The sequence below is a fragment of the Nerophis ophidion genome, linkage group LG08 (genome assembly GCF_033978795.1).
Source record: "Nerophis ophidion isolate RoL-2023_Sa linkage group LG08, RoL_Noph_v1.0, whole genome shotgun sequence".
Lineage (NCBI taxonomy): Eukaryota > Metazoa > Chordata > Actinopteri > Syngnathiformes > Syngnathidae > Nerophis > Nerophis ophidion.
In genome coordinates this window covers 24,127,818-24,151,155 of record NC_084618.1, presented here as the reverse complement: position 1 = coordinate 24,151,155, position 23,338 = coordinate 24,127,818, and the positions used below count along the sequence as shown (strand labels likewise).

Sequence of the window (23,338 nt, the reverse complement as noted above, 5' to 3'; positions counted from 1 at the left end):
ATTATTTGTAACTGGATTTTGCATGTCACTATAAAATTATATAAGCCTTGCTTGTTCAATAGTTAATGAAAAACTTGTTTGGGTCCCTATTAAAAGGTTCATTTTTTCAACCTTGGCCCGCGGCTTTGTTCAGTTTTAAATTTTGGCCAACTCTGTATTTGAGTTTGACACCCCTGTTCTAGAAGGTCAACGGGCTCATAGTGATGTTAGTAGTAGTTGACTGGGAGGTGTTTATTATCATTTGGGGAGAGTACGCTGCCTTATGCTCACCTGCTAAACACCTATCTGCTCGACGCTGAAGCATTTATTACATGCGCTCTGAATATGCACTGCTGAATGGCTGTTACCACTATATATGTAACCAATCCGATGGTTGTGTGGGTGGGACAATGCTGGGTGCTGAGACAGAGGCAGAAGAAGCAAAGCAGCTTGTTAAGATTTTAGATTAAAACTCGGGATTAGGCAACATTGGCTGTGGTCCTGCATAATTTGGTTGCATTTGCATAAAAGGACGAACTAAATAATACCATGAAGCGGCTCTCTGAGGCACTAGCCTAAAAGACATGTGGATGTTCCAGGTTGTGGTTGCCAAGGTAACCCAGTTACATAGAGTACATATAATCCCTGTCACATGTTAACTCCTGTGACTCTCCGCACTCTGTATGTCTTACGATCCATTGCATCCTCTTATTCCCGTTTTACGGCCTTGTTCGCCATTTGCATTTACCTGCCTCCGGTCCCGGCACTAAGCTAACATCGGCTTTGTGAGCTTTTACTGTACGCATACTTGGAATGCCTGGAAGTGAGGAACATACTCGTCCAGCATGTCAAAACATTTTTTTCGAGCTTGAGCGTTGGCTGACGGGCGCTGAGTACATACGCTTATATTCACCTGGAATCCCGAGCATCTATTTTTTTCCCCCTCCATTACCTTATCATGTCAGGTTGTTAAAGTTGTTGCGATGCTTGACATTCTCCTCACACGCTCCTCGGAGGTAGGCCGTGTTCAACCAGAAACCTCCACGCATGGTTGTGTCGTCGAGAGGGAGGGCTTGGAGGGCGGTGATGCAACCGCAGGAAACTGACCTGAAGCGCAATGAGAAAGACAGGGAAATTTATAACGTTGTAAGTCACTAATAAAAAATAAAAAATCCATGAACCCTGGGATGCAGAGGAAATGAAAAGTCTACAAATACACAAAGTTTTACTACCAACTTCCCCAAAGGTCAATGACTGTGCTGGGAGTTGGTTGTGGGTTTGTGAAAAAGCAAAGATACTGCTGGTGAGTAAAGTTTTTCGTGTTTGGATAATGTATCCATACAGCATATTTTGAAAAGGTCACCTCACTTTTGGATGTCTGTCTACTGCAGTGCTTCTCAACTACTTTCTGGTGAGACAGAATTTCTTGAATTATTATCGAGAACTTAATATTAATTTATTTACAAACCCTGTTTCCATATGAGTTGGGAATTTTTTTTAGATGTAATATAAACGAAGTACAATGATTTGCAAATCATTTTCAACCCATATTCAGTTGAATATGCTACAAAGACAACATCTTTGATGTTCAAACTGATAAAAAAAATTTTTTTTTTTTTTTTGCAAAGAATCATTATCTTTAGAATTTGATGCCAGCGACACGTGGCAAAGAAGTTGGGAAAGGTGGCAATAAATACTTATAAAGTTGAGGACTGCTCATCAAACCCTTATTTGGAACATCCCACAGGTGTGCAGGCTAATTGGGAACAGTTGGGTGCCAAGATTGGGTAAAAAAACAGCTTCCCAAAAAATGCTCAGTCTTTCACAAGAAAGGATGGGGCGAGGTACACCCCTTTGTCCACAACTGCGTGAGCAAATAGTCAAACAATTTAAGAACAACGTTTCTCAAAGTGCAATTGCAAGAAATGTAGGGATTTCAACATCTACGGTCCATAATATCATCAAAAGGTTCAAAGAATCTGGAGAAATCACTCCACGTAAGCGGCATGGCCGGAAACCAACATTGAATGACCGTGACCTCCGATCCCTCAGACGGCACTGTATCAAAAACCGACATCAATCTCTAAAGGATATCACCACATGGGCTCAGGAACACTTCTGAAAACTACTGTCACTAAATACAGTTTGTCGCTAAATCTGCAAGGGCAAGTTAAAGCTCTACTATGCAAAGCGAAAGCCATTTATCAACAACATCCAGAAACGCCGCCGGCTTCTCTGGGCCCGAGATCATCTAAGATGGACTGATGCAAAGTAGAAAAGTGTTCTGTGGTCTGACGAGTCCACATTTCAAATTGTTTTTGGAAATATTTGACATCGTGTCATCCCGACCAAAGTGGAAGCTAACCATCCAGACTGTTATCGACGCAAAGTTCAAAAGCCAGCACCTGTGATGGTATGGGGGTGCATTAGTGCCCAAGGCATGGGTAACGTACACATCTGTGAAGGCACCATTAATGCTGAAAGGTACATACAGGTTTTGGAACAACATAGGCTGCCATCTAAGCGCCGTCTTTTTCATGGACGCCCCTGTTTATTTCAGTAAGACAATACCAAGCCACATTCAGCACGTGTTATAACAGCGTGGCTTGGTAAAAAAAGAGTGCGGGTACTTTCCTGGCCTGCCAGCAGTCCAGACCTGTCTCCCATTGAAAATGTGTGGCGCATTATGAAGCTTAAAATACGACAGCGGAGACCTCGGACTGTTGAACAACTGAAGCTCAACATAAAACAAGAATGGGAAAGAATTCCAATTTCAAAGCTTCAACAATTAGTTTCCTCAGTTCCCAAACGTTTATTGAGTGTTGTTAAAAAAAAAGATGCTGTAACACAGTGGTGAACATGCCCTTTCCCAACTACATTGGCACGTGTTGCAGCCATGAAATTCTAAGTTATTATTATTGATCTATTGATGCTGAATTTACTCAACAGAAGTTGTGCAAGTTTTCTATTTTTTAAGTGCTGATTCAGGCACCATTTAAGGAACCGCATCCTTTTTCAAAGTACCGATTTCGTACGAGTAGGGGTTATATCAATACATATCGGGATAGACAATCCATCCATCCATCTTCAACTACTTATCGGAATCGGGTCGCAGGGACAACAGCTCCAGAAGAGAACCCCAGACTTCCCTTTCCAGAGCAACATTAGCAACTTCCTCCTGGGGGATCCCGAAGCATTCCCAAGCCAGAGAGGAGATGTAATCCTTGGCCTGCCGCGGGGTCTCCTCCCAGTGGGACGTGCAATGAGGACCTCCCTTGGGAGACGCTCGTGATGCCCGAACCACCTAAGCTGGCTCCTTTCCAAGCGAAGGAGCAGCGGCTCAACTCTTTTGGGTGACTGAACTTCTCACCCTATCTCTAAGGGAGATGCCAGCCACCCTTCTGAGGAAAATCATTTCGGCCGCGTGTATCCCCAATCTTGTTCCTTCCGTCATGACCCACACTTCATGACCATAGGTGAGAGTAGGAGTGTAGATAGCTCGGTAGACCAGGAGCATTGTATTCTGGCTCAGCTCTCGACCGCAATACTGCCCCAGCTGCTCCGATTCTCCGGCTGATTTCCCTCTCCATCTTTCCCTCACGCGTGTACAAGACCCCGAGATACTTAAACTCCTCCACCAGGGACAGCGTCTCGTTCTCTACCTGGACTGTACAAACCATCGGTTTCCTGCTGAGAACCACGGTCAATAAAATGTTCTATAATTTTTTTCCCTTCTATGTGGGAAGGAAGCGGAAGTTGCATGAACAAAGGCACTCGCTTTCTGGTAACCGAGCAAAGCAGGAAGTGATCACTGATCATTTGGAGCCAATCAGGTGACAGTATCAAACTTGGTTGCGCCATCTCGTTGTCTGCCGGTTGATTCTTTGCACGGAACTAAAAGAGGTTGTAAAAATGAAGAAATTGTGGATAGAATAAAAAAAGTCAGTTTTTTGGGATATTGTGGTCTGTAAAAGATGCGAGGCGCTCGTCCCGACAAAGTTCTTCTGCGTTTTTTCTATGATTAAATTGTTACACTTTATTCAGCATTTCTTACATATTCCTTATTTTTGCTCCTTCATTTTAAGAACTTTTAGTCAAGTGATTTCACAATTTTGTTTACATTGTTTGAGTGTTTTCCATGCTTGTGTTGACATCTCCTCTCCTTTCTGCCGCGATAGCTGAGGGGATTATAATCAGAGGAAAGTTACATTTGAAGTAAAAACATTTCCGTTTAGTATATTTTCTGTCCTGGTCCTTATTTTTGACAGGTCATGAAAAAAATCAATAATTATCAATAACTACTAGGGGCGTAACGCTATACAAAAATTTCGGTTCGGTACGTACCTCGGTTTAGAGGTCACAGTTCGGTTCATTTTCGGTACGGTAAGAAAACAACAAAAAATAATTATTTTGTTATTTATTTAACAAATTTGTAAACAATGGCTTTATCCTTTTAACATTGGCAACACTATAATAATTCTGCCCACGTTAATCAACATTCAACTACCTCAAATTGTTGCTAAGATTAAATAAATTGACAAAACCTTTCTACATATAAAAAGTGCAACATTAAACAGTTTCAAGTCAACTCATCGAGCTTAATGTATCACAGCATTATTATGTAAATGTTTTATTTTTATCAACATGTGATAGCAGGGACCCTGCCATTCAAGGCTTTTCTGTCCGTAAAACGCACACACACACCGCAAAATGAGCTAACGTTACGCTAAAAGCTAATTAGCCTTCACCTCAAGCCAGAACTGCGAGCGAGCTGAGCTGCAGTTTAAGTTTCTAGAAGGTCAACGGGCTCATAGTGATGTTAGTAGTAGTTGACTGGGAGGTGTTTATTATCATTTGGGGAGAGTACGCTGCCTTATGCTCACCTGCTAAACACCTATCTGCTCGACGCTGAAGCATTTACTACATGCGCTCTGAATACGCACTGCTGATTGGCTGTTACCGCAATATATGTAACCAATCAGATAGTTGTGTGGGTGGGACAATGCTGGGTGCTGAGACAGAGGCTGAAGAAGCAAAGCAGCTTGTTAAGAATTTAGCTTAGAAACTTGTTCGGTTTACCACCTTACCGAACCAAAACCCCCGTACCGAAACAGTTCAATACAAATACACGTACCGTTACACCCCTAATAACAACAACATAAAACATTTATATCCTGATGTACTTTTCTGCCATATCTCCATGCCCTATGTAAACAATACACATCCCTAGTCCCGACCGATAATTTGGGGAACACGGTCTACTGGAAGGTAGTGTTTTGCACCAATCCTATTTACTTAATAAAGTACAATAAGGTACCCAAAAGTAAAATATGTTTTTGTTCTCAATGTGTGCAAATGCGCCACCGTAACAAATAAAGTGTTGTGTTTCTGTGCGGAATGAGCTCTGAGCAAGGACAGGCCAAAGACAGAACAAGACTATTGGGGGACTTTGGAGTCCTGCTGCTCTGCTTGTGCTTTTTTCACAGACAGGCACTCACTTGGCTAATGGATATTTGCTGAATAAACAAACAACACGCTCTGCCCCCGCATCCTGAAGAAGGCTCTCGTTATCTGCTCGACTTCTTTGACTCACTCTCGGAGTGTTGTGCAAATAGTAATCACAGGAACTCCTCCCTAATGCCTCGCTGGCTCTTGGGAAGGATTGCAACACTCACTGTATAAAAATACGTACCGTCTGTCCTGTTTGTATTGCTGAAGACGTATTTGGGGCAGTAGCTACTCACGTAAAATAAATAAAAAAAAAATAAAATAAATGAATGCTTCTGAAATGTTTTTTTTTTTTGTCTTTTTCAGGATTCAATGAAAATGTCTGTGTGTGTCCACGAGAACCGGAAATCCCGGGCTAGCACCGGCTCCATGAACATCTACCTGTTCCACAAGTCCTCCTACGCCGACAGCGTCCTCATGCACCTCAATTCTCTGCGGCAGCAACGACTATTCACAGATGTGTTGCTTCACGCCGGCAGCCGCTCCTTTCCATGCCACCGCGCCGTACTGGCCGCTTGCAGCCGTTACTTTGAGGCCATGTTCAGCGGCGGGCTGAGGGAGAGCCAGGCCAGGGAGGTTGACTTCCACGAGTCCATCCACCCAGAAGTCCTGGAGCTCCTGCTGGACTACGCGTACTCCTCTCGGGTGGTCATCAACGAGGAGAATGCAGAGTCACTTCTGGAAGCCGGGGACATGCTGGAGTTCCAGGACATCAGAGATGCATGTGCAGAATTCCTGGAGAGGAACCTTCACCCGTCCAACTGCCTTGGGATGCTCCTGCTGTCAGACGCCCACCAGTGTACCAAGCTGTCAGAACTCTCCTGGAGCATGTGCCTAAGCAACTTCCCCGCCATTTGCAAGACGGAAGACTTCCTCCAGCTGCCCAAAGACATGGTGGTCCAGCTTTTGTCCCATGAAGAGCTAGAGACTGAAGATGAGCGACTAGTTTATGAGACTGCCCTGAACTGGATCAACTATGATCTAGAGAGACGACACTGCGACCTTCCTGAACTCCTCAGAACGGTTCGCCTGGCTCTTTTGCCCGCCATTTTCCTGATGGAAAACGTCTCGACTGAGGAGCTGATCAACGCCCAGGCCAAGAGCAAGGAGCTGGTAGATGAGGCCATCCGCTGCAAGCTGAAGATCCTGCAGAACGACGGCGTGGTCAATAGTCCGTGTGCCCGTCCCCGCAAAACCAGTCATGCCCTTTTTCTCCTGGGGGGGCAGACATTCATGTGTGACAAGCTGTACCTTGTGGACCAAAAGGCCAAGGAGATCATTCCCAAAGCAGACATTCCGAGCCCCAGGAAGGAATTCAGTGCCTGTGCCATTGGTTGTAAGGTTTATATCACAGGGGGACGAGGTTCAGAAAACGGGGTGTCCAAAGACGTTTGGGTCTATGATACGGTCCATGAAGAATGGTCCAAAGCGGCGCCAATGCTCATCGCCAGATTCGGTCACGGCTCAGCCGAACTGAAGCACTGCCTGTATGTGGTCGGAGGTCACACGGCGGCCACCGGCTGCCTCCCCGCCTCACCGTCCGTGTCGCTCAAACAGGTGGAACAGTTCGACCCGGTGGCCAACAAGTGGACCATGGTGGCACCTCTGCGAGAAGGCGTGAGCAACGCGGCCGTGGTCAGCGTCAAACTCAAGCTCTTTGCTTTCGGGGGAACAAGCGTCACCCATGACAAACTGCCCAAAGTCCAGTGCTACGACCCCCAAGAGAACCGATGGACTGTACCGGCGTCCTGCCCGCAGCCCTGGCGCTACACCGCTGCTGCCGTGCTGGGAAACCAGATCTTTGTCATGGGCGGCGACACAGAGTTCTCGGCTTGCTCGGCGTACAAGTTCAGCAGCGAGAGCTATCAGTGGACTAAAGTGGGCGACGTGACGGCCAAGCGCATGAGCTGCCAGGCCGTGGCATCGGGAAACAAACTCTACGTGGTGGGCGGGTACTTTGGCACTCAGCGCTGTAAAACTTTGGACTGCTACGACCCTACGCTGGACGCTTGGAACAGCATCACCACGGTACCGTACTCCCTCATTCCCACGGCTTTCGTCAGCACCTGGAAGCATCTGCCGGCCTGAAGCCCTCAACAGGACTCATTCCATGAGGTACGTCCAACAATCCAACCCGAAGAAACACTAGTTGCAGTATTATCTTACAGTGTTGTATTCTGGTTAGATACTTTGAAATTAAAGCCAAAATGCAATCTCTTTGACCCTTTCACTGTGCTTCCATTCACTTGTGTATTGGAATGCATGGGAAAAATCTAAAAGATGTGCAGTTGGATACATTGTGGTCGTCAGCGGTGGTACACCCAGGCATTAGTGGAATTCTTTGCGCGTGAATTAGAGTTCACTAATGTGGGATTTTGGACTCAAGAAATGTTAAGAATTTGTGAACCAAATCAATTCATTGTTGGCTGGTAATGGTTCTTAAGTTTCCAGGTTCTTGGGATAGCAACAGGAATGTCACGGAGGAGGGAGGCAAGAAAGTCGCGGGGGGGTTGAGGTTGACGTCGGCCTGCATGCGTTAAGTTAAGTGACTGATGTGGCTGTGGGGACCTGCCAAAGGACAGGCAGGATAATTGAAGGAGAATAGGATACTTTTATTGCTCCAGCGGGGGGAGTTACTCCAAGCGGGAAAAGAAGGGGGTCTGCCAATTAAATGGGCCGCACGCCAGCAGCCCGCATCGCTCTGGCAAGTCTAATCCACTCTTTGCCGCCTCTCTTTGATGAGGTTACACTCCTGACGCCGGGTGAGAAGAGGGAGAGGCCACTGGCGACTCGAGCCGCGTCGGAAGCCATTCATCAACGGCTACAAGTGTAGTTTGGCGGGGGATGCGGCAGGGAGGGATGTAGTGTGCCAACCGAGACACATTGCCTCTTTTCAAACCTACTTCCACCGTGCAAAACTATTCACATTTTGGGGATTTCAACCATCTAGCATGCGAGAAGCAGGCGCTCAAAAGTAGAGTATGGTTCCACTTCTCAAAATATGCCAGCTCAATGCCAATTTACATTGGATTTTCAATATACATGCTAAAGATTAGCATTAGCAATTTTACATGGCAATTAAAATTTGGTGCGCAAAATCACTGGTGTGTTGTAAGTACAATACTTACAGTATAAATACTTTTTAGGGCTCAACAAAAGAAAAGACCGGGAAATACTAATTCTCGGCTAACGCAACACTTTGTAGTCCAAGGGTTCTTGACCTTTTTGACCTCAGGACCCAGCTTTTCCACTACAGAGGGACCCGGGGCCCAATCAAATATCAACATTGAGTAAACTTACTCTCGATTTTAATCATATTAAGAAATTATATCAAACCTACTTTCAGTTTACCAGAATAAACTTTAGATTAACATTAGCGATTTTACATGGCAATTTCAACACCTCCAAATTTGATAATCAAAACCACTGGTGTGGTCTAAGTACAATACTTACAGTATAAATACTTTTTAGGGCTCAACAAAAGAAAAGACCGGGAAATACTACTTCTCGGCTAAGGCAACACTTTGTAGTCCAAGGGTTCTTGACCTTTTTGGCCTCAGGACCCAGCTTTTCCACTACAGAGGGACCCGGGGCCCACTCAAATATCAACATTGAGTAAACTTACTCTCGATTTTAATCATATTAAGAAATTATATCAAATCTACTTTCAGTTTACCAGAATAAACTTTAAATTAGCATTAGCGATTTTACATGGCCATTTCAACACCTCCAAATTTGGTAATCAAAACCACTGGTGTGTTGTAAGTACAATACTTACAGTCTAAATACTTTTTAGGGCTCAACAAAAGAAAAGACAGGCAAATACTACTTCTTGGCTAAGGCAACACCCTGTAGTCCAGGGATTCTTGACCTTTTTGACTTCAGGGCCCAGCTTTTCCACTACAGCACTATCAACATTGAGTAAAGTTACTCTCAATTTTAATCATTTAAAAAAAATTATATCAAACCTACTTACAGTTTAACAGAATAAACTTTGTCAAATGATATGAACACATGTTAATCACAAAGGTTATTATCAAGGCAAAAAGTAATACTAACCAAATATACTGCAAAGGAAAGGACTCATAAAAATTAATGAAAAACACATTTACATGCAAATATGCAGTGCTAAAATAAATACATTCTAACCAAATTAATAATAAATAAGTTATAGTATATATGTATTTTAAACTGTCAATAAATTTTTTGTGAAAATGAAAAAAATACAGCTTCACCACTTGAGTCATAATTTTTGCACTTGAGAAACTTCTCTATAACTTTAGCTGGGGACTTCTTCTGTTTGTTTGTTATTGTCATTAATGCCACAAGTGGTGAGTAAGTGTATAGCAGGTTAAGAAACACTGCTGTAGTCTATACCAGTGGTTCTCAAATGGGGGTACGCGTACCACTGGGGGTACTTGAAGGTATGCCAAGGGGTACGTGAGATTTTTTTTAAATATTCTAAAAATAGCAACAATTCAAAAATCCTTTATAAATATATTTATTGAATAATACTTCAACAAAATATGACTATAAGTTCATAAACTGTGAAAAAAAAAATACAACAATGCAATATTCAGTGTTGACAGCTAGATTTTTTGTGGACATGTTCCATGAATATTGATGATAAAGATTTATTTTTTTGTGTGAAGAAATGTTTAGAATTAAGTTCATGATCTCTACGGCAATCCCCAAAGAGGCACTCTAAGTTGATGATTACTTCTATGTGTAGAAATCTTTATTTCTAATTGAATCAGTTGTTTATTTTTCAACAAGTTTTTAGTTATTTTTATATCTTTTCTTCCAAATAGTTCAAGAAAGACCACACAATTTAATAAATCAGAAACTGATGACATAGTGCTGTATTTTACTTCTTTATCTCCTTTTTTTCAACCAAAAATGCTTTGCTCTGATTAGAGGGTACTTGAATTTAAAAAATGTTCACAGGGGGTACATCACTGAAAAAAGGTTGAGAACCAATGGTCTATACCCTAGTGCCAGTTAATGCCCTGGAATTGCGACTGCATGCAAACATCCCACAAGTGTGCAGGCTAATTGGGAACAGGTGGGTGCCATGATTGGGTATAAAATCAGCATCCCAAAAAACGCTCAGTCTTTCACAAGAAAGGATGGGGCGAGGTACACCCCTTTGTCCACAACTGTGTGAGCAAATATTCAAACAGTTAAAGAACAACGTTTCTCAAAGTGCAATTGCAAGAACTTTTGGGATTTCAACATCTCCAGTCCATAATATCATCAAAAGGTTCAGAGAATCTGGAGAAACCAACATTGAATGACAGTGATCTTCGATCCCTCAGATGGCACTGTATCAAATACCGACATCAATCTCTAAAGGATATCACCACATGGGCTCAGGACCACTTCAGAAAACCACTGTCACTAAATACACTACATCTGTAAGTGCAAGTTAAAGCTCTACCATGCAAAGCGAAAGCCATTTATCAACAACATCCAGAAACGCCGCCGGCTTTTCTGGGCCCAAGATCATCTAAGATAGACTGATGCAATGTGGAAAAGTGTTCTGTGGTCTGACGAGTCCACATTTCAAATTGTTTTTGGAAATATTTGACATTGTGTCATCCGGACCAAAGGGGAAGCGAACCATATCCAGACTGTTATCGACGCAAAGTTCAAAAGCCAGCATCTGTGATAGTATGAGGGTGCATTAGTGCCCAAGGCATGGGTAACTTAGACATCTGTGAAGGCACCATTAATGCTGAAAGGTACATACAGGTTTTGGAACAACATATGCTGCCATCTAAGCGCCGTCTTTTTTCATGGACGCCCCTGCTTATTTCAGCAAGACGATGCACAGCCACATTCAGCACGTGTTACAACAGCGTGGCTTCGTAAAAAAAGAGTGAGGCTACTTTCCTTGGCCGCCTGCAGTCCAGACCTGTCTCCCATCGAAAATGTGTGGCACATTATGAAGCGTAAAATACGACAGCGGAGACCCCGGACTGTTGAACGACTGAAGCTCTACATAAAACAAGAATGGGAAAGAATTCCACTTTCAAAGCTTCAACAATTAGTTTCCTCAGTTCCCAAACGTTTATTGAGTGTTGTTAAAAGAAAAGGTGATGTAACACAGTGGTGAACATGCCCTTTCCCAACTACTTTGGCACATGTTGCAGCCATGAAATTCTAAGTTAATTATTATTTGCGAAAAAAAAAAAAAGTTTATGAGTTTGAACATCAAATATCTTGTCTTTGTAGTGCATTCAACAGAATATGGGTTGAAAAGGATTTGCAAATCATTGTATTCCGTTTATATTTACATCTAACACAATTTCCCAACTCATATAGAAACAGGCTTTGTACATCTGTTTTTTCTTCTAAACTATTAACTTTTATCAACACATTTAAACATAAACATTAGTACCAAAAATTGATAGCATTGAGTACAGGTATTGATTTCTACGTCCCGGGAATTGGTACTGTATCTATTCAAATGTGAACGGTAGCCATTCGTACTTGTGTGTGAGACTACAAGATAATGTTTCCTCCAACTGGTACTGTTTAGTTTGCTATAGTGCATTTTGAAAGAAGAGAAGCTTTAATCAGGTTTCCAGTGTGGGATGTCAATAGCTTGCTCTTTGTCACGTTTATTGAATTATTACGCCGTGGTGTCCCTGCTATGTCGTCACTGCCTGAACAGGATTTACCGACGCAAACTGTGGCCGATGAACTGTACCGTGACTTTAGAGTCCCTTTGTCTTGTCTTCTCGCCTTCCTGACCTCCTTCTCAGCCCGCCACCGCATGATGATGGTTATCAGGCTAGACGTAGGAGGCGCCCGCGTTGTCGTCAGGCGCCGCAGGCCAAGGGAGGCATCACCCATACATGGCTGCCAGCTCTGGACAAATCATGGGAGGTGTAGGCGAGAGAGTCCTCATCTGTTGTGTACGTCCTCGTTGGGTAAAGCCTCTGGGAAGCTGCTAATAGCGGCCATAGTGGCTAACCCCGTGCAGGATTACTCCCTTTAAGTCCACTGACTCTAGCGTCTCCAAGGCAGCGGCACGCTGTATCCGGCGAAGGGTATAATCCTGCCACTTATTTAAACCTCAGCTCGTCTTTTGTCTGCCTGTCGAGCATCGCGGAGGCTGACAGCCGAGCTTGAAAGGAGGAAAGGAGAAGAAAACTGTCGTAGGGGGAAAAAAGTATGCCTCGTTGTTTACAAGAGGAAATGTAAAGTTTGAATAACTGACAGTGATCTTTTTGGTGCTGACATGAACAAAAATACAGTACACAACAAAGTGTCAGAGAGGGAAACATGTTTTTTTAAGAACTTATGTGTAATCTTGCATGAAAAGTGTAGGGTTGCACCATATACCAGTACTAATGAATAAAAAAAGGGGTACTATACTGCCTTTGAAAAATCCCAAAATACATACATACATACATACATATATATATATATATATATATATATATATATATATATATATATATATATATATATATATATATATATATATATATACTGTATATATACTGTATATATATGCATACAAGAGCCATAGAGGCCAGGATCTACCAGAGTAGATCAGACCAAAGATGCAGACTGTGCAAAGAAGCCCCTGAGACTAGGGATGTAACGGTACGTGTATTTGTATTGAACTGTTTCGGTACGAGGGTTTCGGTTCGGTACGGGGGTGTACCGAACGAGTTTCTAAGTTAAAGTCTTAACAAGCTACTTTGCTTCTTCTGCCTCTGTCTCAGCACCCAGCATTGTCCCACCCACAAAACCATCTGATTGGTTACATATATAGCGGTAACAGCCAATCAGCAGTATGTATTCAGAGCGGTAACAGCCAATCAGCAGTGTGTATTCAGAGCGCATGTCGTAAATGCCTCAGCGCCGAGCAGATAAGTGTTTAGCAGGTGAGTATAAGGCAGCGTACTCTCCCCAAATGATAATAAACGCCTCCCAGTCAACTACTAGTAACGTCACTATGAGCCCGTTGACCTTCTAAAAACTTAAACTGCAGCTCAGCTCGCTCGCAGTTCTGGCTTGAGGTGAAAGCTAATTAGCTTTTAGCGTAAAGTTAGCTCATTTTGCGGGGTGTATGTGTGTTTTACGGACAGAAAAGCTTTGAATGGCAGGGTCCCTGCTATCACATGTTGATAAAAATATAACATTTACATAATAAAAATCAACTACAGGCTTCCCAAATGTTGTGATAAATTAAGCATGATGAGTTCACTTGAAACGGTTTAATTTTGCACTTTTTATATGGAGAAGAAAAGTTTTGTCATTTTATTTAATCTGAGCAACAATTTGAGGCAGTTTAATGTTGATTAACGTGGGCAGAATTATTACAGTGTTCCCAATGTTAAAACGATAAAGCCATTGTTTACAATACAAATTTGGTAAATAAATAACCCAAAAATGTATATTTAGTTGTTTCCTTACTGTACCGAAAATGAACCGAATCGTGACCTCTAAACCGAGGTAAATACCGAATCGAAATTTTGGTGTACCGTTACACTCTTACCTTAGACAGTCCAGCACATAGTAGCAGGCTGTAATATGCTAGCCGGATCAGCGTACATGGAGAGGCACAACCAAGTGGCTGGGATAGTATACAGGAACATCTTCAACCAGTATGGAATAGAAGTACCCAAATCCCAATGAGCCATACCACAGAAGGTGGCTGAGAAAAACAGGGCCAAGGTTCTGTGGGACTTCACCTTCCAGACTGACAAACAGCTTCTGGCTAACCAACCAGACATAGTGGTGGTGGACAAAGAGCAGAAAAGGGGTGGTGGTGATAGATGCGGCAATCCCAGTTGACGCCAACGTCAGGAAGAAGGAACACGAGAAACTTGAGAAGTACCAAGGGTTGAAAGAGCAGCTGGAACGAATGTGGAAGGTCAAGATGAGCGTGGTCCCCGTGGTAGTGGGGGCACTCGGAGCAGTAACCCCCAAACTGGGAGAGTGGCTACAACAGATCCCAAGAACAATATCTGAAACCTCAGTCAAGAAGAGCACAGTCCTAGGAACAGCCAAGATTTTGGGCAGAACCCTTAAACTCCCACGCCTCTGGTAGAGGACCCGAGCTTGAGGATGACACATACCACCCTACCGGGGTGAGAAGGAGATTTTTTATACTTATATATATATATATATATATTAGGGGTGTGGGAAAAAATCGATTTGAGTTTGAATCGCGATTCTCACGTTGTGCGATTCAGAATCGATTCTCTCTTTTTTTTTTTTTTTATCAATCCAACAAAACAATACACAGCAATACCATAACAATGCAATCCAATTCCAAAACCAAACCTGACCCAGCAACACTAAGAACTGCAATAAACAGAGCAATTGAAAGGAGACACAAACACGACACAGAACAAACCAAAAGTAGTGAAACAAAAATGAATATTATCAACAACAGTACCAAAATTAGTTATAATTTCAGCATAGCAGTGATTAAAAATCCCTCACTGACATTATCATTAGACATTTATAAAAATTAAAAAAAGACAACAATAGTGTCACAGTGGCTTACACTTGCATCGCATCTCATAAGCTTGACAACACACTGTGTCCAATATTTTCACAAAGATAAAATAAGTCATATTTTTGGTTCGTTTAACAGTTAAAACAAATTTACATTATTGCAATCAGTTGTTAAAACATTGTCCTTTACAATTATAAAAGCTTTTTTTTTTTTTAAATCTACTACTCTGCTAGCATCTCAGCAGACTGGGGTAGATCCTGCTGAAATCCTATGTATTGAATGAATACAGAATCGTTTTGAATCGGAAAAATATCGTTTTTGAATCGAGAATCGCATTGAATCGAAAACATTTTCCCAACTCATATGAAATGGGGTTTATATATTGTAGGAACCAGGATATTAATAACAGAAAGAAACAACCCCTTTTGTGTGAATGAGTGTGAATGGGTGAGGGAGTTTTTTTAGGTTGGTGCACTAATTGTAATTGATTGATTTATTTAAAAAAAAAAAAAATCAGTTTGGGGTTGTTTGTCTTGTCCACTTACACAATATTTTTCTCTTCCAGGTTTGACGTCCTTTTAAGACTGTGACGAGGCACTCAAAGAGACGAACTGGAGCTGCTCAAGTGGGACATTTCACCCAGACACCACCACCACTGTATAGCATGTATTTAGACTGAAGCAGGCACACATGGCACAACGGAGGCGCAAAGCTCTTCATCCTCTAATAAGCCCCGCCCCCCCGCACCCTTCCAAGCGCGGCGTGTGCACGTGACGCTGACGAAGATTGGCAGCTGACGATCACCCGTTGAGAGTTTTCGGTGACTTGAGTTTAAGGGGGGGCGGGTCACCACCGTGTTTTTCTGTCCGGCGCCTTGGCTTCTTCGCACACTTGGCTGGACGCGAAACCTCCCTCCGCTTACTGTTAGTGTGATCGCGCTTGCTTTGCTGAGTCATGGCTTTGTTTTGTTTTGAAACAGCATGTGCCCTCGTAGTGACTCAGCACAACTGGCCTAAACTTTAATATGTGCTCAGCTTGCGGTGTCCTTTAATTTATACCTGTTTTAATCCTATTTATTTCTCCTGAAGGTTTTCACGGAGGCCGCCCTGCGTGGTCACGTGACCTCGACGGGCCTTTATTGTGCGGTCTTAATGAGGACGGGGGGTTGAGGGGGGAAGCTCAGATTACCCGCAGTTTGAGGCTGTTAAGACCGCGGGGGTCAGGCCAAACCCAGTGAAAGGAATTCCGACTTTGGCCCAAACCTGCCTTAAATCAGCCGCGCCGACCCCCCGCACCCCAGGACCTGAAAAGTGCACCGATGCAGCAATTAACCATTAAGGGGGCGACTGTCACGCGACCAATGGCGAGGAGCCAAAGAATGCGGCGGTCCTTGCAGCTGTCTGCGGGACAAATGGGTTATGGGGGTGCGGGGTGTTTAGGTCACTTGTTGGCGCTCCTGGTCTTCCTCCCCGTGATCCAATAACTGTGCAGTGACAAGGGCAGACACCGCAGTGCTTTTCTACCCCCCCAACCAACTACCACAGGAACTCTGCTGACACATTAGGGCTCTGTTCACACTGCAAGGTAGGGTGTCCAAAGCCGATCTTTTTTGTTTGGTCAAATCCGATCTTTTTATGTAGTCGTTGACATTCCAAAGAAAATGCGATGTCTAACGTGAACGCAAACCGACAAGCACGCAGACATGACATCACACGTGCTGCAGTGAAGTTAATTATATTTATATAGCGCTTTTCTCTAGTGACTCAAAGCGCTTCTACATAGTGAAACCCAATATCTGTAAAGTAAACATGGCTCCAGTCCGAGTAGGCGCATTTGTGGCAATTTCAAGGATTTGCTGCAATCAAAAGTCAACATTTTCCGGAACGAGTTATTGCACATAAAAACTACGAAGGACAAAGTGAATTATATTTATATAGCGCTTTTTTTTAGAGACTCAAAGCGCTTTCACATGGTGAAACCCAATTACTGTAAAGTAAACATGGCTCCAGTCCGAGTAGGCCCATTTGTGGCAATTTCAAGGATTTGGTGCAATCAAAAGTCAACATTTTCCGGCACGAGTTATTGCACGTAAAAACTACGAAGGACAAAGTGAATGATATTTATATAGTGCTTTTTTTTAGAGACTCAAAGCGCTTTTACATAGTGAAACCCAATATCTGTAAAGTAAACATGGCTCCAGTCCGAGTAGGCGCATTTGTGGCAATTTCAAGGATTTGGTGCAATCAAAGTCAACATTTTCTGGAACAAGTTATTGCACGTAAGAACGAAGGATTAGAGCAAGCATTTGCTTTAAAGTCTGCTTCGAAAAGCGTGTGGGCGAGCAGTCAGACAGTCGTGGAACATGGACGTGAGCCCCTAAAACAGGGGTAGGGAACCTATGGCTCTCGAGCCAGATGTGGCTCTTTTGATGACTGCATCTGGCTCTCAGATAAATCTTAGCTGACATTGCTTAACACGAGAAGTAATTAATAATTCCGCTGGTAAACACAGTGTTAAAAATAACGTTCAAAATATAAAACATTCTCATGCATTTGAATCCATCCATCAGTTTATACCGCACCTGTTCAAGAAGTCAAATTAATGGTCGTAAGTACTTTATTTATTATTGGTTAGCTTCAGAATAACGATGTTATTAAAAAGAGTAAGAGATGCGCGCATTTAGTTGTTGTAATCAGGGAAAGTCCAAATGAAAGAGGAGGCGTAGAATTCTCTTGTCAAAGCGTGGGACGACACTGTACAAGGGTACAGGCCTATGGGTTTCTCCTCATTGAGCTAAATTGAATCCTGTCTCTGTTTAATATCTTGCTTCTTGTCTGTTTGATAGATCAATCAATGTTTGAACCTGACAGTTGTAGTCGGTGTTAAAAATATTATACAGCTCTCACGGAAATACGTTTTAAAATATTTGGCTTACATGGCTCTCTTAGCCAAAAAGGTTCCCGACCCCTGTCCTAAAACATTAGTTTCGCCTGCTTTTGCCCATTTGTCAACTATTTCAGTACAGGCCCAAAGTTTGGACACACATTCGCATTTCAATGCGTTGTCTTTATTTTCGTGATTATTTACGTTGTAGATTTTCACTGAAGGCATCACAACTATGACACCTGTGAAGTGAAGACCATTTCAGGTGACTACCTCTTGAAGCTCATGGAGAGAATGCCAAGAGTGTGCAAAGCAGTAATCAGAGCAAAGGGTGTCTATTTTGAAGGAACTGGAATATTAAACATGTTTTGAGGTACTTCACCATTTTTTTGTTAAGTACATAATGCCACGTGTTCATTCATAGTTTTGAGGCCGTCAGTGACAATCTACAATGTAAATATTCGTGAAAATTAAGAAAAACGCATTAAATGAGAAGGTGTGTCCGAACTTTTGGCCTGTGTATATTGCAACCGTCTATTTTCGCTATATTATGATGATGCATATCGCTATTTGATGACGTATTGGTCAAATTAATGCGATCCAAACGTTCAAACTGCAGTCACCTTTGATACACATCTGATATATATACTGGGTTGAAATGGAAAAATTCGGCATACGGTTGTTCACATTGACATGACAAAATCCTATACAGGTCAGATATGGACAGAAAAACTGTCCAAAAACGTCTTGGAATAGCAATTGCATGCAAAGTCTACTGTATAATACAGTAGGCTACATACTTGCAAATGAGACACAGAAGTGTAAGAAAACAATATAACAACTGGAGAGCACAGCTCAGTATTAAATGTTAAATATTTTTTTTCTAAACTAACATTTATCAACACATTTGAACATACTCATGAAAACAAAAATTGTTGAGTACAGATATCGATTCAAATGTGAAAGGTATTTTATCACTATTTGAAGACGTATTGGTCGGAAGATCGTGACCTTATTGGTCTGACTGCAGTCAATATTCGATACATATCTGATTTATATCAACATACAAAAGAGACTTGGGTCAGATTTCAAACATTTTGAACTGCACTGTTCACGTTGACATGAAAAAATCCGATACAGGCCACCTATAAGCAAAAAGTTAGACCTTAGATTTATAATACAGTAGGCTGCATACTTGCGAATGAGACACAGACGTGTAAGAAAACAATATAGCAACTGGACAGCACAGCTCAGTATTAAATATTAAATATGTATTTTCTAAACTAATAACATGTAACACATTTGAACACATACATACATACCCACAATTAGTACCGTTGAGTACAGGTATTGATTCCCGGGTATAGGGAATCGGTACCATATCAATTCAAATGAGAAAGGCATTTTATCGCTATTTGATGACATATTGGTCAGATAAACTGCAGTCAAATTCGATATACACTATATTGCCAAAAGTATTTGGCCACCTGCCTTTACTCACATATGAACTTGAAGTGCCATCCCATGGAATTGTCCAAAATGTTTTTGGTATCCTGGAGCATTCAAAGTTCCCAACTCCTGAAAAACAACCCCACACCATAATTCCTCCTCCACCAAATTTCACACTCGGCACAATGCAGTACAAAATGTAGCGTTCTCCTGGCAACCTCCAAACCCAGACTCGTCCATTAAATTGCCAGACCGACAAGCGTGACTCATCAGTCCAGAGAAGACGTCTCCACTGCTCTCGAGTCCAGTGGTGACGTGCTTTACACCACTGCATCCCACACTTTGCATTGGACTTGGTGATGTACGGCTTAGATGCAGCTGCTCGGCCATGGATACCTATTCCATGAAGCTCTCTGCGTACTGTATGTGGGCTAATTAAAGGTGACATGAAGTTTGGAGCTTTGTAGCAACTGACTGTGCAGAAAAGTCTTTGCACTATGCGTTTCAGCATCCGCTGACCCCCCACTGTCAGTTTACTTGGCCTACCACTTGGTGGCTGAGTTGCTGTTGTTCCCAAACTCTTCACTTTTCTTACAATAAAGTTGACTATGGATTATTTAGGAGCGAGGCAATTTCACGACTGGATTTGATGCACAGGTGGCATCCCATGGCACAAATGTTTGTAGAAACAGTCTCCATGCCTAAGTGCTTGATTTTATACACCGGGCCAAGTGATTAGGGCACCTGATTGTCATCATTTGGATGGGTAGCCATATGCTTTTGGCAATATAGTGTATATCCGATTCGTAGCCACGTACAAAGGAGGCCTGGGTCCGGATTTGCACTTTTCACATTGACTCGAAAAAATCCGATACAGGTCGCATACGGGCAAAAAAAGTCAGATATGACCTGCAGTGTGAACAAGGCCGTGGAGTCATTTCGGGGGTGCTGAATACAATAATGAATCTTTGGGCTGTTTTGTGAATCAAACTATGTAACCTTGTGCAAGGGGCTCTAAACACGGGTGCGCTCAAGAATTGAGCTAAACAGCGGAGGAAAACAAGTTTGGTGTTCCGCTCAAACAAAAACAAACAATAAGTTCCTGAAGACCAAAACGAGCAACAAATTGTTGCTATGTGAGATGTCCTAATCGTTGCCGGCTCGGCGATAGATTTACAACAATAACTTAAATTTTCCGCACAATCCAACAACTCCCAAACGTGATCTCCCCAACAACGCCAAAGGCCCCTCCGATCGCATCAGAGCGCTACCTCCCCCGCACAAGACCGGTCTCTGTGGAAACGGACCCTTGAATGAGCCTTGCTTTTTGTATCCGGATGTCCTCCCTTTGCTTTATCTGGGAACCAGCGACACCATCTCAAACCACGACGGAACCCTTTGTTGTCGTTATGTCATGATGTTTCATTTCTATTTCCATGGCATTATTTTGTATATTTAATTTTTTTTTTCACAATGTGAAATCCATGGCTGAATAAACATGAGGTTTTTCCTCTTGGCTGTAAAGAATCTTCGCCGTCGTGCTCGTTATTCCACATTCAGGTGAACACTTTGCGGATCCAGAGGTATTTAAGGCGGACTGGAATCCTCTCCTCAGCGCACCAGAGGAGCGGCCACATACTTTCCCTTTCTCTCCGTAGTCACCTTGGCAACCATTATCTGCAAAACTGTGGGGGCTGGAGGAGAACATGAAATCTTAAAAAGCACATCTCTCCTCCCCCAACCCGTCCTTTCTCACACTTTTCGTCAATCAAATGCATCACATTTAAGGGAAAAAAAAATGTGTCAGTTAAGGGCCTACTGAAACCCACAAATACCGACCACGCAGTCTGATAGTTTATATATCAATGATGAAATATTAACATTGCAACACATGCCAATACAGTTAGTTTACTAAATTGAAAATTTTAATTTCACACCGTAGTATCCTCATGAAATGTCGCGGTATGATGACGCGTGCGCGTGACGTCACGCATTTTAGACGACATTTTGTTCCAGCACCGTTCACAGCTATAAGTCGACTGTTTTCATCGCATAATTCCACAGTATTCTGGACACCTGTGTTGCTGAATCTTTTGCAATTTGTTCAATGAATAATGGAGACGTCAAAGAAGAAAGCTGTAGGTGGGAAGCGGTGTATTGCGGCCGCCTTTAGCAACACAAACACAGCTGGTGTTTCATTGTTTACATTCCCGAAAGATGACAGTGAAGCTTTACTATGGAACAGAGCGGTCAAGCGAACACGGTTGGATTGGACCACACACACAAAGTACAGTGTATTATGCAGCGATCATTTCGAAAGATCGTGTTTCGAAGAGGGTCCCTTGCGAAGGGCAAAGACGGGCATCGCCACCACCCGTCGACTGGTGCTGAAGAAAGGTGAGGGGCCGACCTTCAGGTTGTACAGGTACGACCACATAATCTCACAAAAACACTATTAACACAATAAGCAGATAAGGGATTTTCCAGAATTATCCTACTAAATTTGTCTAATAACATCTGAATCGCTCCCACTGTAGAGTCTTTTTTTTTTATAGTCCTTCACTCTCACTTTCCTCATCCACAAATCATTCATCTTCACTCAAATTAATGGGGAAATCGTCGCTTTCTCGGTCCGAATCGCTCTCGCTGCTGGTGGCCATGATTGTAAACAATGTTCAGATGTGAGGAGATCCCACGCGCAGATCGTCTGCTACTTCCGGTACAGGTAAGGCTTTTTTTTATCAGCACGAAAAGTTGCGAACTTTATCGTCGATGTTCTCTACTAAATCCTTTCCGCAAAAATACGGCACTATCGCGAAATGATCAAGTATGACACATAGAATGGACCTGCTATCCCCGTTTAAATAATAAAATCTCATTTCAGTAGGCCTTTAATAGGGATGTATACCCAGTACCGGTATTTTTTGGTACCGGTTTTTGAAGATTCTGGACTAATGATACAGCTATCGGTATTTTTTGTTCCAGCTGACCGACGTAATTATCACACGCTGCAACATTCAGTTCAGCTCCCACTGCTGCACTTAAAAATCTGCATTGAATAAAGACAAATAAGGAAGCAACACCACACAAAAGTTTGTAAGAATTAGAGATCTCCGATAATGGCTGTTTTGCCGATAACCGATATTGTCCAACACTTAATTACCGATACTGATACCGATATTTACAGTCGTGGAATTAATACATTATTATGATAATAATGTGTTAATTCCACGACTGTATATATATATATATATATATATATATGTGTGTATATATATATCACAATAATGTGTTATTTCGACGACTGTATATATATATATATATATATATATATATATATATATATATATATATATATATATATACATATATAGGCATAATAATATTATGCCTAATTTTGTTGTGATGCCCCGCTGGATGTGTCACGCCAAATTTCTTCCCCCCATTTACTTCCGGGGTCATGATTAATACAGACGTTTTGTTAACGCTATATTATAAAAATATAACGCTATATTATAAAAATACAGACGTTTTGTTAACGCTATATTATAAAAAAAATTAAAAAACAATTTACAAACACAAGCTATGGGATGACGCATTTACTTCATTTATTTACATAGCTTGTGTTTGTAAATTGTTTTAATTTTTTTTTTTATAATATAGCGTTAACAAAACGTCTGTATTTTTATAATATAGCGTTATATTTTTATAATATAGCGTTATATTTTTATAATATAGCGTTAACAAAACGTCTGTATTTTTATAATATAGCGTTATATTTTTATAATATAGCGTTATATTTTTATAATATAGCGTTAACAAAACGTCTGTATTAATCATGACCCCGGAAGTAAATGGGGGGGGAGGTTTTTGTAGGGAGAAGAAATTTGGCGTGACAGATGCATTAAACAATGTAACAAGGTTTTCCAAAAATAAATCAATTCAAGTTATGGAAAAAAATGCCAACATGGGACTGCCATATTTATTATTGAAGTCACAAAGTGCATTATATTTTTTAACATGCCTCAAAAC

The 23,338-nt window shown here is 42.0% G+C and overlaps 1 protein-coding gene across 1 annotated transcript in view; it reads left to right on the top strand.

The window, feature by feature from the left end:
* enc1 (ectodermal-neural cortex 1) overlaps positions 1–20,833 on the top strand; it is a 30,625-nt gene extending 9,792 nt beyond the window's left edge. Inside the window, exons 2-3 of the mRNA XM_061908060.1 lie at positions 5,794–7,602; positions 15,540–20,833. Of these exons, the coding sequence (XP_061764044.1) occupies positions 5,800–7,575 (1,776 nt within the window). The 5' untranslated portion in view covers positions 5,794–5,799 and the 3' untranslated portion in view covers positions 7,576–7,602; positions 15,540–20,833. The remainder of the gene's footprint in view (positions 1–5,793; positions 7,603–15,539) is intronic.
* The last annotated feature ends 2,505 nt before the right edge of the window (positions 20,834–23,338 follow it).